This window comes from Lethenteron reissneri, chromosome 6 (genome assembly GCF_015708825.2).
Source record: "Lethenteron reissneri isolate LAM-NWPU_2019-01 chromosome 6, ASM1570882v1, whole genome shotgun sequence".
In the NCBI taxonomy this organism is placed as follows: Eukaryota; Metazoa; Chordata; class Hyperoartia; order Petromyzontiformes; family Petromyzontidae; genus Lethenteron; species Lethenteron reissneri.
Window position 1 is genome coordinate 1,533,835 of NC_083784.1, and position 17,670 is coordinate 1,551,504.

Consider the following 17,670-nt stretch of genomic DNA (forward strand, 5'->3'; position numbering starts at 1 on the left):
CCTCGAAGACACTTTTAGAAGCCAGTGTTTTGTTAACCCTACTGCGAGCGCCTCCGCCGTGAGGCGCCTTTCTTGTTTTGTTTTGCTCTTTTGAAAGGGGTTGTGGCCCTTCGGGGCGGCGTTCGTGTTTGCGATTGTCGGGGAGAATCGTCTGTGATCACGCTGCTTAGGGAGTTGTGATTAGACCGCAGAGAGAAAATTGCAGACTGTACTCTCGCTGTAATCGCCGCCAATATATTTATATTTTAAATAGTGCATGGACATTACACACATACAGATTCACGTGAGCCATGTTGTTGGGTGTATGTGTCGGCACAACGTAGGGCTATTTGTTTATTATAATAATTGCACATTGGCTGCTTTAATTACAAATTATGCTGATGAGTGAGCTATATTTGTCCATCATTGTGAATGTCTCCAATAACAATTAGAGGCTGTGGTAGCTTAAAACTGATCATCCACAGCAGCTGTGGGGCTCATGCTAATGCCGATGTGATGTATAATCAATTACACATCGCATCTATAAGTACTTAATGTATATCTAAGTGCCCAGATTAATATTAATCAATTCTAAAGTATCTGTTCTAGTTAAAATTGTAATAACATTATTTCAGTGGAAAATTAGAAAATGATGCAAATATGTACAATTTGTAATATATTATGATATATATGCAAGGCCTGTCCTCCAATCCGCATTATTTGTTCTTATCAGTTTAACATTTACTTAAGCCTGATGAATGCAAACGGATACGTAGATAATTTGTGTAAGGGATACCGCGCCGACGTTTGTCAACGACCACTTCAATGTCAAGGGTAAATGTAAATCTGCGGAGTCCTGGCTGGAGGTTGCGAGGTCTCTCTTTGCCTCGAACGCCAGTCATCCTGACCTTGCTCATAATTTAGTGCAATCTTCGCACGTTACGGATGTGTTAGAGAGACAAGTGAGACTCGCAGTCGTCCTCCCAGGGCTGAGTGCCATTTTCCAAAGCAACGGCCCCTGCTGCACCCTGCTGCACCCTGCTGCACCCTGCTGCGCTCTGCTGCACCCTGTATAATGTTACGCAAGGGGGGGCATCGCCAGAGGTCGCAAACGGGTTTTGATTCCTTACCCGTACCCGGCCGCACCAGGGTCGCAAACGGCTACCCGTACCCGTACCCGTCCGGGTACGGGTAGCCGGGTATCGGGTAGGGTACGGGTATCGGGTACCCAATTGCGACCTCTGGGCATCGCCCAAGTTGGAAGCCGGGGATGTGCATTGCTCATTCTGCCGCAAGTAGCAAGCCGGTCGCACGCGTGCCAATTCAGACGGCGGACATCGTGCGCCCACATAAGGAACTTGCCTTCCAAGTGCGTGGCCGCAGTCAGCCACGTGTGTTTTGTGCATTCATATGGCATTGTTTACCACTGCAATTATTTGCTGTTTAGCTGGCCCGATGGCTCGGCGGTGGAGCAAGCGGGTCGCAGACGGAAGGTTTGCGGGCTCAAATCCTGTTTGATGTTATGACTCGGCCCATCATCCCTCTGGGGTCAATAAAATGGGTGCTATTTTGTGGGTAAGTCAGAAGTGGTCGTCCTATGGAGAGACTCGCCCCTGGCATAGGATTGTGGAATGTCCTCTCATGCCCGAGGGCTGTTAAAAGGAGATGAGCATCACCAGAATGCTCATTTGAGCTGGAAATCACTTTCAATTTTACTCCAAACCCAGCACTTCAGACTTGTCTTCAGAGACGACAGCCACTTGCGTGCTATTGGCTACATACCCCCCGCATCCTCCGAAATCCGCTGCATGGGAGCCTGGGTGGCCACGGTGGTGGAGGTGATGGGCGAGGGGGGGGCATGGCGGTGAAGGGGGGGGGGTGCGCGACCTCCCTCTTTAGCCCCGTCCTCCCGCACGGCATCTGTGATGATGTCCTCAGGCGGTAACAAACGAGAACCCCGCTGCCCCACGCGCACCCGCTTCCCTGCTTAACACTCTGCCGGGGTTTTGTCCCGGGTTTTTTTTTTTTGGCCGATCGATGGCGGTCAATACGGTCAAGACTAATTGCCTGTCAGAGGGCCCTGTCCCTGAGAGACCGCCGCTTTGTAATGGCACATGCGACTGTTTTTGTTGTGCCATACCAAACTCTGCCGGTTGAATGGGGGTTAGGAAGTATATTTTACTTCAGCGGCGCGGTGTGTCGTCATGTTATTTGGTTTTCGGGTTTGTCCACTTTGCCGGCTGCATTTGTTCACCTTTGAAAGAGTCGAACCCAAATCGAGGGTGTATTGATGGTTTTAATGTGGTCTACCTCGTCTTTAACATTGCACAATAACCTTGTCGATATGTCCCATTACGGTGCCTTAGTTTGGTTCATTAAACCGTAGCGTGTTACAGCGAGTTCTAATAAACAAAATAACCTTTGTGTGCTAAATTTAAATTGATTGCTTTAAACCAGTATGATTAAGTGTAACTACTGTTTCTTCAGAGCAACCTCTTTACCTGTGTTTTATATATACCCAGTTACATGGGTATATTCTTAGCAAGCCCATTATCACACAAAACTTATTACATTTTGTGTTTGTGAGTGCTGTAGAAACCGCTATTATTTAGCCCTATACTGCTTATAGATGAAGGAATATTGGTTCATTAAAACAGCGTGCCCTACAAAGCGATATTTCCTGTTTAGTAATTACTGAGGCATGCACTGTGGGCGTTATTCATCTTTGAAACTGTACACGATATTTTATTTCAGCGTTTACAAGCTCATTAATAAGTGGGTCACCATGAAAACAACCTTATTTCCTTCGGGCACTTTTATCAGTCGGATACATTATTAATACACTAATGTTAACATAAAATATATTTCTTAAATCGCCAGACCGTTCACACATTTTCCAGATGTGCACCTGACATTTTCTGCTTTTTTCACCTGACGCATTTTCCAGCGAATTCTTAGCAGCGCAACGGTAGTCGGTTGCGGTGCCGTTGCTTCCTGTTTTCATTTTCCCCGCATGAGAAACACAATTGCTCGTGCCATTAAGAAACTAACTGCGCCAATAAATCGTGGACGAGTGTTTCCGCCTGTCTGTGCTCTTTGAGGACACATTAATTGAGAATAACTTTTCTATTGGCGATCAAATAAATAAATAACAGATGGAGCTGGAAGACCAAAAGCACCGGGCCCTATGAGGAAGGCAAGTGTGTGTGTGTGCTTAGTTCAGTTGTGCTTCAGGGTAGGCGATGCATCACATGACGGCGATATGGAGTGATTGGGAGGATGGCAAGTGTTAAAAATAACGGCGTATTTAAGCATGTGTTACATTATATTGTTTCATATTTCTTCAAAATTGCGTCACAATCTTGAGTTTTTCCAATTCATATCGGTGCACGTTTGGGATTACGCAGGGGCAAAAAGAGCAACACGTGGATTCGAGAACATAGATCGATTCATGATGTAATGTTGATCTTTAAAAGCGGGGCCGGTGTACGACGCGTCGCTGGAAGGGATGACGCCCCGCGGGCGATGATAGCGACAGAGTGGCAGCCGAAGGAGGGAACCTGTGCGGAGGTGCATCCGCCGCACAGATGAAACGATGAAATCGTCTCATTTGCAGGCGCTTAGGCGGATTGTTACATCACAAGACCCAGTCAGAGGTGGCGTCGGCTTGGGGAGGCCTTCATCCAGCAGTGCATTGATTATTGCTGGCAATGGTGGTGATGGTGATGCATGTTCGATATGAATCTTGGATGTTTTAAATGGAAGTCACAACTGTGGACGTGCATACAGGCGCGCGCGCTTGTGGAGCGATGGCAGTGGAGTTCACTCCGGCGCATGCGCGCGGCCGGGCCGGCGCTTGCGGGTGCTTGGGTCTGGGGCAGGTGGCCAGGCCCGGTACTTGCGGCCAGGTGGCAGGAGCCATCGCTTGCGCTGGCGGGCAGACCGCGCGCGGGGTTGTTGGCGACTCGGACGCTCGCAGCGAGCGGTCACGTTTCTGGACGTCGAGCCAGCGCGCAAGTGGGTCACCGGCTCACTCGTTCGCACGCACGCATCGTGCGCTGCTAGGGTAGGGAAGCGGGAGACGAATGTGTGTGCGGGTGTAATGAGGTGCTAGACAGGCAACCTGCGGGCAAGCTCGCTTGTTAGATATTGGCCGGGTTGGCGAGTTCGTCTCATTGCTCGCTGCCGCCCACGCCACCTGAGCCTCTCCTTCTGCAAACCCCCCCCGCCCAACGCTCTGTTTTTTTCCCCACTGTCCTTGCCCGTGTCCCCCAGCGTTCGCACCGATGCTCTTGTCCACCTCTGTGACCGACTGCTTTCGCTGCATCTGCATGTGCCTCCGCCCCGTGCCGCGGCGGGTGCTGCTGATGCTATTTGTGTACGTGAGTGAGTTATAGCGGGTCATACCACAAGGCCGTAAAATATGATGTATCGTGTTGAGAGAGTGCAAGTGTAATTCCCACAGGACATGCTTCTGGGCACCGGCACAACTAATCCACATTCTCTATAGTCATATTTTTCACCAGCCCCTGTGACTTGCAATATTAATGCAATGAATTCATTTTTCCTGGTTTTATTATTTTTTTTTATCAGCCACGTTTGGGCACAATGAAAACTGCCAGTTATAATTTGCCCTTAAAAGCACCTCTATATTTTTTCTGTTGCTTTTGATTATTTGATGGTATTTGTGATTTTATTTTAGTCTGGAAGATAGTTTTTTTTTACTTCTTATTTACCCATAATCAGCCATTTTTTCTACTTCTTCAAATGTGCCCCATCTCCCGCTCCACTTTCCTTACCCACCAAAGCGTCGCCACTTCTATTTTTCTAATCTTTTCAATTGTCTTATCGCAGTTGTAAAGCAATTATAGACGTACGACCGCGTTATTACGAAGCGCATTTATTAACGCTTTGGAGAAAGATGTCGACTGGAACGCGTCTCTTGTTCCAGTTGTCTCCGCCCCTGTGTGTCGGTGAGAGATTACGAAATATTGATGGCTATTACACCAAGGAGATAAGCCTTACCCCTCCGTGCCGACGGCTTGGCGGTGGAGCAGTACAGCCGTGAGGCGGAATCTCATTAGCAAGACGCCGGCAATGCCTTTAAAAAAAAAAGAACCTCCCTGAAAAAAAACCCCGCGTCGTTGGGTTCTGTTGAAGGCGGCATGGCCGCGTATCGTGGAGTGGGGGGGGAGAGAGACGAGGGGGTTGGGCTACTTCTACGGGAGGGGAACCAGGGAAGGGGTAGAGCGCGGTTGCGGCAGTCTCGGTGGCAACAGAATGAAAAAACCTACGGTCGGTTAAAACCGCTCGCTGCGCCGAGGGCTCTCGCTCGCTCGCTGCGCCAAGGGCTCTCGCTCGTTCGCTCGCTCACTCCCGACACGCGGAGTGCCGAGAGGGATTAGCCAGCGCCGGCAGCGGCGTTCCCGGCGCGGTCGTCGTGTCGTGAAGCGTCTCGCGAAATCGGGCCCCCCCCCACCCCCCCACCCACCCACCTCCGAAGGGCAGACGGTGCAACTCTTGATGTGGCCGGCACGGGGAGGGGGCTGCCGGGTGGCGGTGTCCGGTTCCGTCGGCGGGTAAATATGAAGAAAATCGTACCGTGCCTGACCTGCTGTATCGGCGGCACTCGCGAGTTCGGCGCACAAGACTACATGTACGTCTCTAGCAGGTACTGCTGGCACGGTACCAGCGCCGGTGTTCGTAGTGAGGGATTGCGCGAGAACTTGTGTGCGCGTTTGTGTGTGTGTTGGTGAGTGCTCGCTCGCAGCACTTGTCCCCAACAGTCTGTTTGGCTATACAGGGGGGGACCTTTGTCTCTGTAAAATAGTGGGAAGCGGTAATGCAGGGCTGAGTGCGCTGCGCTACGAACCGGGGCGACCTGCGTTCGATTCCCGTTCGTGGTCACTATCAGGGATCAATGTCTGGAGAAGTGGTCTCTTCGTTTGACTCAACCTTAAACGAGAGCAGTACCTGGTGTGGTTCTTAAACATCGACACTTGGGAGACCAAGGTGGCCAGGTCTGCTGCTGGCAACATCATCCCTTGGCATGCAATGCCGGTCTTTATAGGCGTTCGCTAACAGCACTTGCTCCAACAGTCTATATCCCTGTGTAAAGGATGTTTGTGTAGCACAGCTGTGTGCATAAAGTAGCACTTTACTGTGTGTGTGTGTGCGCGCGTGCGTGTGGCTTTTGAATGAGTTCAGCTTATACACAACTGGCTGGGTGTGCGTGTGTTTCTCCAGTACGTGTGCGTGCGTAGCAGTTCCCATTGCGCGAACACGTGCCCTTGCGTCCGCTCGCGTCCGCTCAACATGATTGCCACCTTGCTTTGTTCCCTCGTCAAACTTAGGCGAGCGCTTGCCTCTGCCAAATAAATTACGGGGGGGGGGTTGAAAACATACACGAAGCGCCTGCTTTGCTTAGTTGCATGCACGGTGGGGGGATAATGAGTCTCGAAAAATAATGAAGATGATGGTAAGATATCAAATAAAAATGGTTAACTACTCGTGGATTCGTCTTGCTTACGGTCAGGGCATTGGTTTTTGTGGCTGGCTGCCATCGCGTGGCCCTCCCCTCATCGCCCCCACACTCCCAGTCTCCCATGCATCTGTTGTTTTGTATGTTGCGATGCCTTAACATTGAGCACATCTGATGAGGCGCATCTGCTGCCAACAGCAATCTCACACTCATCACCGCCCAAAACTCTCCCTTGTTAGGTTTCAACTCCCGTTGTGTCACCACCTGAAGGAAAAAAATGTACAGCCGATCCTGTTTCTTATTTTTGTTGTGTTTAATCCATTTCTCGTTTCATCTGGTTGCGTGTGCTGTCGTCACTATGAATTATCTGGGTTGCTTTTTTTATGAAATAGCTCACGATATATATTTAATGATATGATACTTTCACGAAACATCGGTGGTGCTTTGCATAGATATTTACATTTTGCGCGTGTTCTTTGTGGCACTCGTGTGTGCCGAATAGATTGGTGAGATGTTTGTGGGTTGGCCTGTTTCTGCCTTTCTGATCGCAATTCATGAATGGCTGTGTCAGAAAATGCCGTTTATTATCCCCTTGAACATTTATAACTTTCACGGAGAGCTTCTGTGATATATCGTGCAATTGCTATGCAGCAGAGCAAGCAAACTATAAGTCTCGTGCGCCTTTCAAGACCTGTGTCGCTCTCCCGTGATGGAGCTATCCCAGACAGATTGGAAAGACGTCGCTCCTCGTTATCATCGTATGTTCGTTGTTTTCCCCGGTGTTGCGTTGGCAGCTGCTCCAGAGTACAAACGGATACGCATGGCGCGTGCTTTGGAGCATTTTAGACCCGGGTCATGTGCCCAGTCCAAATGTTGCTTTGGCCTCTCCAAACATAAATATTCCATTCAGCTATGATGCCGAATTTAAAAATACATACGCACGCGCGCACACACACACACGCAGCCCCCCTCGATAGATCTTATAAAGCACGTATCTGCAGCGTTTGTAAAATAGCTCGTTGGTTTATCTCAGAAGCATAACAATAGGTTGATATTTTACTAAGGAGGGTATGTGAGGGTACGTGCTATTTCTGGTGGCATGTGTGACCAAATGAGCTAATGGGAATGCACATGCACAGTAATACATTGGAGACAAATATCACCGAGTCCCATGTGCCCATTTTCTCTGAGATCAATTGATGTGCCTTTCCGCTAAATACAGACGCGCTGGCTCCGATTGTTACGGTTAGGGAAATTATATTCTTAAAAATGCAACGCATTTCTTGCCCTGTTGTTAGTGTTCACCTCTTACTTAAATGAGCATTGTTACACTCATCGCTGTTGGCAGTCCTGAGATTGTGGAATAAATTCTACAGTACAACACAATGTGTAAGCATTTGGTGGGACCACAACTCAAGATTCTGTACAGAAACAGTGGGTCTAATCATTTTATACGGAGGCAGTTATAGGTAGAGTAAAACAAGTTAAGGTCATGAGGCCGGACTTCAAAATGGAGAGGAGGTTGACAGTTCTGATAGCTGTGGAAATTGGGCTCCAGACTCTGCGGTCATCAGAGCAGAGCATGAGCAACCTCCCACAGATCGAACGTTATGTGGGGGCTTCAACAGAAAGTTACTGGAGCTGAGAGTCCACGAAGGGTAGCAGAGTAAGGTGAGAGGTAGGCAGGGGTGAGTTTGTGTAAAGATTTTGAAGATGGTGAGAGCACAACCTTAAAATTGATCCGGGATTGGAGTGGGAGCCGGCGGAGGGATCTGAGCATCGTCTTGACATGGCCCCGTTTACAGCATTTGAGATGATCTGGAGTTTGGCGATGGGGAGATTTGGTAAGGCCGCGGTGGGGAGGAGAGGGAGTTGCCAAGCACAAAGTGGTACTCTTCAACCCAGACTGGGAGTTGAACTCACGACCCCTGAACCGGGTGCTGCAGTGAAGTCAGATTGCATGATGTTGTTGTCCATACATCTCAAAATGTAATGGCTGTTGTAAACTGCTGTTAGATTGCGGTGTGAAGAGACTATCGTAGGGCTGCCAGGAGAGACTGAAATCACAGGGAATTGTAAAGTCCTTCACTAAAAAAGGTCCTCTGTGGCTTTGTCCCTGCGTGGACAAGGACAGGCCGACACTTTGAGCAGGAAATACGTTTGAGGTTATTTTTATGCAGCTGCAGACTGCATATGTGTGATGTCTTCAGTTAAACTGCACATACATTTTTTTGCCAATATCCTCAAGGGCTTTGGAGGGGACACCTTGTAAATAAGAATGTGCCGGACTGTGTGCGTCTACATTTGGTTATTTTATTTATTTTAACGGGGTATTTTCTATTTATTTGAACATGTTAAATCTGACTTCCATTAACATGAATGCACGCGTTAATTTTGTTTGGAAAGAAATGTAGGACTTTTTTTTAAAAGATAAGTATAATATTTGAACGTAGATGATATTTTGTCTCAAGTCATTCAGGGATCTTGGTCGAGTTTAGTAAACAACAGATTTGAGGTGACCCCCACAGGTAGAAGAAAAATCAGATGTGAAAATTATAAAAGATTAAATATTAACCTGAATAATAATCAATTCAAACGTTTTAATACCTGTGGTGAAATAAATGAAATAACTGGGTCCTGACTGTTGGTCCACCCTGTATGCACGGTAAAATTTCCGTTAAATAGATGTGGACAAATTGTGCTGTAATTTAGCATCCAGACTGTGAATCACAATGGGATTTGATTTGAAAAATTATCCTTGCGTCATCTTGTTTTGTATTCACTTAATAGGTTGTGACTGTTAAATATAACCGCACGTATTGATTAGTCTGAATCGATTCTTATAGTCTATGATAAAAAAAATTTGGCACGGAGCTATATCTCTTGAATTATTTCGCACATAGTGAGGACTTTGCTAAAAATATGTTAGGTCGATCCCGTTTTTTATGCATACGCACAAGCATTTTTCGCTTTCAGTACGTGGCTTGCAAATTTTATAAATGAAGACCAGCTTCCAGTGGACATGACAAGTTTGTATTAATGGTTCTTGTTCTGGAAGAAATTAGGGAGTGAGTGTTCAAGTAATTTCACTTTTTTTCTACAGCATACTCAAGAAGTCTGCACTGAATCATTGATTCAAGCTCAAGACTTACATATCGTATCTGTATTTTTATATTTACTGTGGATGAAAAGAATATTCTTCAAAAGACTTTAAATTATATATTCATTGCCTGGTCTGGGATTAATATTATGATGGGTTTTTTTTGCATACACATCTGATATTGCTCCCGATAATACGCTATAATCACATAATGGAGCGTCAGAAAAAGCATGCTATTAGGTGTATGATACTTTTATGGACACTGCTCCAAATCCAATGGATAGTCTTACCAATCGCTTGTTTACAGACGTCTGACTTCGCTTCTAGATCTTTCCATAAGTGCGTAGTGGTCAGCATATGTGCCAACTCGCAACAAGGTGGTGTGTGGAAACATTTCGCACGAACACTTCCTCATCAGCTGAATTCTGCAGAACCTCGCATCAATATTCTCCAAAGTGTACAAATAAATAAAAACATTTTTTTTTCTTAAACCGAAAAGCACCAAACGGTGAAAAGACCGATTTATTTTAGCAGTCGACATTGTCTTGTCTTACATTAATTGTTTAAGCGGCGATCAATTCAAGAAGGCGTTTGTTTTATTGTTAAACTGCAAGCGCAGCTGTTTGTTCCGGCTATTGCCCGGCTCATTGGCATGCTGGATGGACTGGGCTTGTGTGACGGGCTACAGCCTGGCCCGGCGAGTGATTGACGCTCCTTTCGAATGTGATCATGGCCAGCTTAGGCTTGCTGCCGGCCCCACTTCCCCACACCGCACCGCGCCATGCCATATACCACAATACCACCCTCATCCTGGCCTCTTCGGGAAAATGGTTTTCAAGTCCTTGAGATTTCACGCATGGGTCTGCCAATAGCCCGCCACTGTCTTGGGTGCCAAATGTTGCACGCGTCGGCTGCGTGAGCCGTCACGTTGGAGAGATTCAAAAAGCCCCTCCTCGCTTCCCCCCCCCCCCCCCCCCCGATATTTCAAAGCAAAAGCGCGAGAGCGTACACGCTTGTTTACTAATTTAGAGAAAGAAAATTGCGGAGCAAAATTTAAAACGCGCGTTTTTCCATGCGATTGAAAAGGTAAATGGAATGTAAAAAAAGCTAATAATTTTTCAAAATTATAGTAACAAAGGCTGTAAAAAAAATAACGTTCCTTTGATCAGTGAATGCCACACTAAAGACATGGCTTTGAATATGGGAGATGTGTTGATTCCACCTCAGACAGCATTTCCTTTTGTCTTTCCAATGCCCAAGCTGCTGTGCTGTCATCATCTCTTCCCCTCCCCACTTGGAAACAAATATTAATTTTTACCCCTATTCAATGCCTTTCATTCTCGTAGAGCGTGTGGCGGGGGGGGAAAAACGACGCGCTAAATGTTATCGTTTTGCGTGCCTCTGACCATGTTCCCGGCTTGTGCCGTAAATTATTCATTTGGGATTCTAAAGCGGCTTGCATAATTTATGCGGAGCGCCTTGTGGGTTTCCAGTCGGGTGTCTCGTCGTCCCTCCAGACGGCCGTGCCTGTAATGCGACCGTGTTGGCCCCACCGCAAATATTGATTGTTTTTGCGAGAGGGCATCTTTATTTACATGACAACATTCGCCGGTCGCGTGGCCGCTTGCTTGTGCAACGCGCGAATGGGTTACCGAAGCCAGCAGGCTCTCATCGTCGGTCTGAATTCCTGTCTGTGATGGCAAGTTGCAAGGGCAAAACATTCCCATTTGCCTTCATCCCTGCTGAAAATGTTATTGGGTGATGGCAGTTTTGTGGTCTCATGTCCGTTATTAATGCTGGCGCCCAATGTCTCTTATTTTGAGAATGAGCCAGAAACGAGTGGCGAGCGAAGCCGTGTGCGGCGTTATTGGACAAAATGCATTGAGATGGTGCCCTCTGAAACGATGAGTTATAAAAGGTGGATTTTGACTTAAAACTTTTGTGACTGCAGGAATTCATTTTCTTGGTTCTTTCGGTAAAGTCACGTACAAAAAAAATATAATAAAACATTTTTGGAAAATAATCAAAGCAAAAACCCCACAATAAAAATAGTAAAATTAAATTCTAAATAATAGAAAATAATAAAGCAAAACATTTTAAATTTATTATAATTTTTCATTTTATTTTCTTATTTTTATTGTGGGTTGTTTGCTTTTATTATTTTCAATTTATTAATATTTTAACTTTTTTATTATTTTTTATCTTTGTGATTTTACCGAAAGAACCAAGAATATTATTAAAGGTGGCATTAATTACGTATTCATCTAAGTTTTGCGTGGAGTTGTGAATTGACCCAGTGCATGACTTAACAGTTCACAAATGCAATAGTAACTTCCTATTGCTTATTTTTAACACATTAGAAAATATTTATTTAAGTTAAATCATGTCACCGCTTTATTGAAATGAATTAAACGGATGGAACACATTTGTAACTGTTAATTATTGTGAGACACTGATTGTACCTGTTATGTAAATAACTATTTTTTTGACACATGGCTGAAATATTTAGCATTACCATGTAAAATAAGTCGTTATGGAAGAATATGTCATCTTCTGTTCTTTCGTAACTGTTCTTATAATTTGGCATCTTAGTATTTTCTATGTAGTTTTTTGTACAACATTATCTTGATGCTGTACAAATTTCCAATTAGTCTGCACGAGTTGACTTATGTTTGCTCATGACAAGCAGTACCATGTGTCCAAGCAGCATTTGAAGAGTTCAGTTTATCACTCATGTTAAACCCACACATTTCAACTGTAAAATAAATGAAATAAACACATTTTGTTAATATTTAATGCACGCGTAGAAACAAACAGCTGTTTACTAATACAACTCGTTTACTGCGTAGTTATTATTATAAGCGTTTGCACTGTGTGCCAAGCCAACGAACAGCATCATCTTCAGCACGCTGAAGCGTCGTTCACAACGTGACATCGTCCGCGGTGCTCACAGCTGCAGGTTGGGTCAGTAGCCTGACCCCATCGGACGAGGTTGACCTTGCAGCGACCTTGTCCCGTCCGGAAACGGTTCAGCGTTGTCCATTTTCGGCGTGAAAGGTCGAAGCCAGGAGTACAGAGACGGCTCTGTTGCAAGGAAGCGGTTCACAACATCAGTTGTCGACCATTCTGCGCTCCATGCCGAATTAGATTTCGTGTTGTCTGACGGCGGATCCAACCAGACTGGACGTCTCGAAGACTGGCATGCTGTTGGGTGTAACAAGATATCTGCATGGAGTGGTAACCTGTCATTGGCATGAACCTTTGCCAACAGCTTGGCCTGTTGCTTCCTGTCGACGGAGATGTGGCGGTGGGATGTTGCAGAGTACTGGCAGCCATGGTAGTGGAGTTGGGCGCAGCGTCCCAGTTATGGTACTCATAGATGTATTGGAGTGGGACGATCTGGACCAGACTGGAGCACAGCAGTTTAACACGTAGGCTTTCGCGACCAGTACTATTCATAATAAAGGTTTTTGGGTTAGATGTCGTTATTTATTATGGAGCACAGTACTCCGCTGTTCAATAACACAGCTGTTGTCTGGAGTCTGGGCACCCCAAATTGTACCAGCCAGTTTCCGGAGTAGATTGTTCCGAGTGCTGACTCTTTCTGCTGTTTTCTTCAGGTGTCCGTCAGCGATCTGTGCAAGGTCACGCCTAGGTGAACCAGATTCGGGTCACGCTTGATACGCTGACCTTTGAGGGTAGATGTTGAGTTCCTGCTTTGCTTTCGCGTTGTGCAAATGAAAAACACTGGAGACTGTTTTGATTGCGCTTGGTCGTCGTCGCCATCTACTGAGGTACCTGCGCCATCATCTCCACATCTCTCTCTACATCGGCATAGATGAATTTGCGTGACAGTCACTGGAAGATCGTTGATGTAGACATTGAAGAAGCTTGGAGATGGTACTGAACCTTTTGTTTGTCTTCTCCAAGAGCTGCACTTGTCTCCAATGTGCACTCGAAAATTGTCTATCGTGGAGGAAAAGTTCGAAAATTTCTACTGCCCAGCGTGGCATCACTCTGGATAGCTTCAACAACAGGCCTGCATGCTATGTCAAGTCACCAATCAAGATAAAATATAGAACTCTGACGTTTACACAATGCTTAAGTTAAAGTGTGCCCTATACTCACAACACTGTTGGGGCAGTGCACATTTGAATTTATGGTTCTGAGCAGGTGGCAAAAAAATCCTAATTCCGTGAAGGAGACCAGTCTATCCATAGCTAAACTCCTTTAAACGAAAACAAACTACGCATTTTAATTTTAATAACATATCCCGTGGATTTTCAAGATAACGCACAAATGTACAACTGCAGCTGCCAAGATATGAAATTGCTCATGTTCATGTTTGGCGGCAGCAGTGCTGTAACTCACGCCAAGGGCAAGGAGAGAGAGAGAGATGTGCTTCCTGCTTTGCCTTCAGGGCATGGAGGGGGAGGTGTTTGAGCAAGAGGAGAGTTGAGGCAGGGTGGTTTACGGTGGGTAGGGTGCAGAGAAGGACCGCCGGGTTCGGGTGAGGAGGCGATGAAATCTCAAGAGCTCACGACTTGCCGCCTCGCTCGCTCGGTGTCTGCGCGGTGACAAATGCACCGAGCGCCCATCCCCTCTCGCCCGCTTTCACTTCCTTCAAATGGATGTCCTCGCTGCCAGCGAGAACCCGCTTCACCGTATCTTCATGGGTTTCTATTTATCGTCACTCTCTCATCAGCTTGAGAAAATGGTGGCTTGTTCGACAAGCTCTGCGCTGTTCCTCTACTACTTTTTTTTATTTGAAGCCCTGGCAATTTATGGTCTGGGTGGGTTCTGCTTATCAACTCTACTCAACAGCATTGGATGGAAGGGTTGGCAAAGATATACCGCAGTGGTGGTCTCCAGTGAAAGATGAACCTGGTACTTTATACTCGTGCTGTGTCGATTTACTGCTGTTAAAATTAAAATGCCACATTTGTTTAAGGGTTATTTATGGGAGGTGTCTTGAACAAGCTGCATGTGATCTGATAGGGGCTTGCATGGCATTTGGGGTTATTTCCCATGACACTTTCTGGCTAGTTTTTTAACGTTATTTTCTATTACTTGGTAGTTCATGTTCTTCGCCTGAACGTGTAGAGCAGGGCCTTCCGCAGGTCGATTAAATCGGATGTCATTGTTATTATCGTCACGTATAATTTATGCAAGTGTGTCGTCTCGTAACCTTGTTGAAGCTCATTTATGAGTTTCATCCACTGAGCTAATTCCATAATTTCGGTAATTATCCGTAGAGAAAAGCTTGCTGTTGTTGGGTCTCACCCTTAATTTGGCTGGCAAAACGAAGCAAGTCCGGGCTAGCAGTGTGGTTCAGACTTTGTAATTACTCATCATTGGCAGTACCGTACAGTTCAGATATTTTGTTTATTTGTTCATGCCAAGTATCGTTAATTGAAGACATTGAAGACCAAATATAGTTGTTTATTTTACTATTGCTCTTCGAGTTATGCGGGTGGGTTGCAATATGGGTAGATGACATATATATTGTCAACGGTTCATTTTGAGGATTATTTTGCAATACACGTATCCTATTTTCAACATTTTAGTTTTGTTTGATATCAGCACATCAATACAAAATGTGAGCCTTGAGGTATTTAATGAAACTATATTTGCAACAAATATCAATGATGTGCCTGCAAGTGCATTATTGGGTGTAGTTTTCACCATTTTTGACATTCAACATGAACACTACAAGTCAGAAATTAATGCATTTGAATTCATAATTTTTTGAAACGCACAGCTGGCCCACCTTAATCCCATCCCACCTGGATCTCACGAACGTGCGATGATAGATTGAGTTGTCACTAAACGGCGCTGAACCAAGGTACTTATTTGAATGTCACGGAAGTATTTTTCTTCGTCCCACCGTATCGCGTGCATACTCTGGCTCGCTAAACTGCGCTATCAAGTCACGGGCAATTCTGCTAATTTTTTGGAGCCGGAGCATTAACGCCTTCTTAAGCCATTACTTAAAATCAATTTCGATGGTGCAGTATTTTTAAATCCCAGTCACGGCTAAGCAATGTTACTAATATTGGCAGGCTTTGGTATTTTTTGGATTCGGCCTCGTTGAGTGAAAGAAGGATCCTCCCACTATGGCAGCAGTTCTTAGCCTTTACTGCAGCCTTGCACCCCTTGGTTTCTCAATCGTTAATACAAGTACAATGTTAATAAATACAGAGGTTGGATGAAACAAAGTAGTTGTACTTACATGCCCGGGCTTAATTTACCTTCTCAAAGAATCTGGCCATATCTCGCACCCCCAGAGCGTGTGTGCACCCCAGCTTAAGAACCACTGCAGTGTATGGGGGTCACGAGTTTGACGTGCAGTGTTGGACCTCAAGGGTGCAGAGGTTAATGAAGGTGTAAATTACACGCACGGCCGATGCAGCAATGCAAACGTAAACAGACATGAGCTGGGTCTTCCCACCTCACCAGGTCACCAGGTTTATGAATGGATTTATTAATCCTATGTGTGTCCACCCATACCCTTGACATCCCACCCCAGTGGCTAATATACTACACATTAGTAATTGTTTGCATTTGAATGCATTGACACTTCACTGTATCACTGCGTTCACATGCAGTGCATGCAGCGTGCATGTAAGCTGTCCATATAGCAAGGTTTTGAAATAAAAATGGTCAATGAAATACGAAGCTATATCGAACCCAAACATTTTTGATTACTTCCCATGTAACAGGAACCACTTTGTTTTCCGGGGTTTCAATATTCCAGTTTATAGCGATTGATATATCGGTGTGCAGTTTGGAGCATTTTCGACTATGTATTTCCTAATACACATGTATAATATAATTAGGGCTGGAACAATGCATCAATGGAAAACGATTCTTGACCCAAATGATGCATCCATCAAATCCCTTTGCCAACATCCCTCTCCTGTCCATCTCTGCAAATGTAATGTATATGGAAATATGCTAATGCTATTTTAGTGTACGCACCAACGTGGCATTGGGAGCCTCGCAGCGTGTGACGGGGGAAGAGATCAAATGGGACAAAGTCCTGCAGGGATGAACGCAATCAAAAAAAAAATACCAAGTACAAAAGACAAGAAGTAGACGGTACAAAATGCGTGACGGTGCACGAAAGACGTTTTGATAAGACAGACGGTACAACACGGACGGTCGAAAAATATTACGGACTAGACGAAATATATAATTCAAGAAGGTACGAAGGAGACCTCGCAGCAACAGTAGGCACACATTACAGCTGTAGGGCATCTATCAATCCGGACAAAACGGCTGTAAGTATACGGTAGGAAACGCCCGAGGCCAATGTGTTCAGTGTGTTTGTCTGGTTGCAACGAAATTCGGGGGATATTCGTTTAGTTTCCTATTGTGTTCTTGCGTACTCGTATTATCAACAATACATAATATCGTAAAACAGTTCACTGCAATTCACTGTCATTTAGAAACAAAAATATCTAAATCCATGATCGCCTAGCCAGGGGGTTAAGTTGTCCCGGCTGTCGTTATAATAATATCCTAATAAACCTATATGTGTGCAAAGCTCCATAGATTCTGAGATATGTGATGGGGAGCGGGGGGGGGTGTGATTGAGAGGAAAATAACAACGTTCTTTTGCATCTCAAAATGTTTCCAGGCAGTCAACTGGGCACTATTCATCATGTCTGAAACACCTTAATTAAATTTGAGGAACATTTTAAGCTTGCGGGATTACAATTTAAAATTAAACATAGCCTTTGCGGACTGTTGGCCATGATGTGTTAGGGTGGCTGTCCTGCAGCGTCGTCGCAGCGCTCTGTGAATGGGCCTTCTTTTTCAGCATTTGGCTCCGCAGGTCTCGGAGGTAATCGCATCAAGCCAGAGGCCAATGTGTCTCATGGCGGTTTTATGCGTATAAATTTGATTCTATGAAGGCGAAGATTTTACCTGCTAAAGACCAATGCTCTGTATTGCACATTAAAATCATACTGGATACAAAACGTGAAAAAATACATCTCGGTTATCAATAAGTTGCCGTGAAAATATAACACAGGCTCGTTTTACCTAATTTCCAGGAACACAGTGTCATGATTCGTAGCGTAGTGGGTGATTATAGGTGCATGGT

General features: G+C 45.4%; 1 protein-coding gene across 6 annotated transcripts in view; it reads left to right on the plus strand.

The window, feature by feature from the left end:
- LOC133353548 (kelch-like protein 9) overlaps nt 1-17,670 on the plus strand; it is a 122,868-nt gene that overhangs the window by 62,636 nt on the left and 42,562 nt on the right. The window contains exon 1 of one of the 6 annotated variants that reach the window (XM_061569873.1): nt 5,386-5,650. The exons of the other annotated variants lie outside the window; for them this stretch is intronic. Coding sequence (XP_061425857.1) covers nt 5,565-5,650 — 86 coding nt within the window. The 5' untranslated portion in view covers nt 5,386-5,564. Of the gene's footprint in view, nt 1-5,385; nt 5,651-17,670 lie in introns of those variants that run through there. 6 annotated transcript variants of the gene reach the window in all.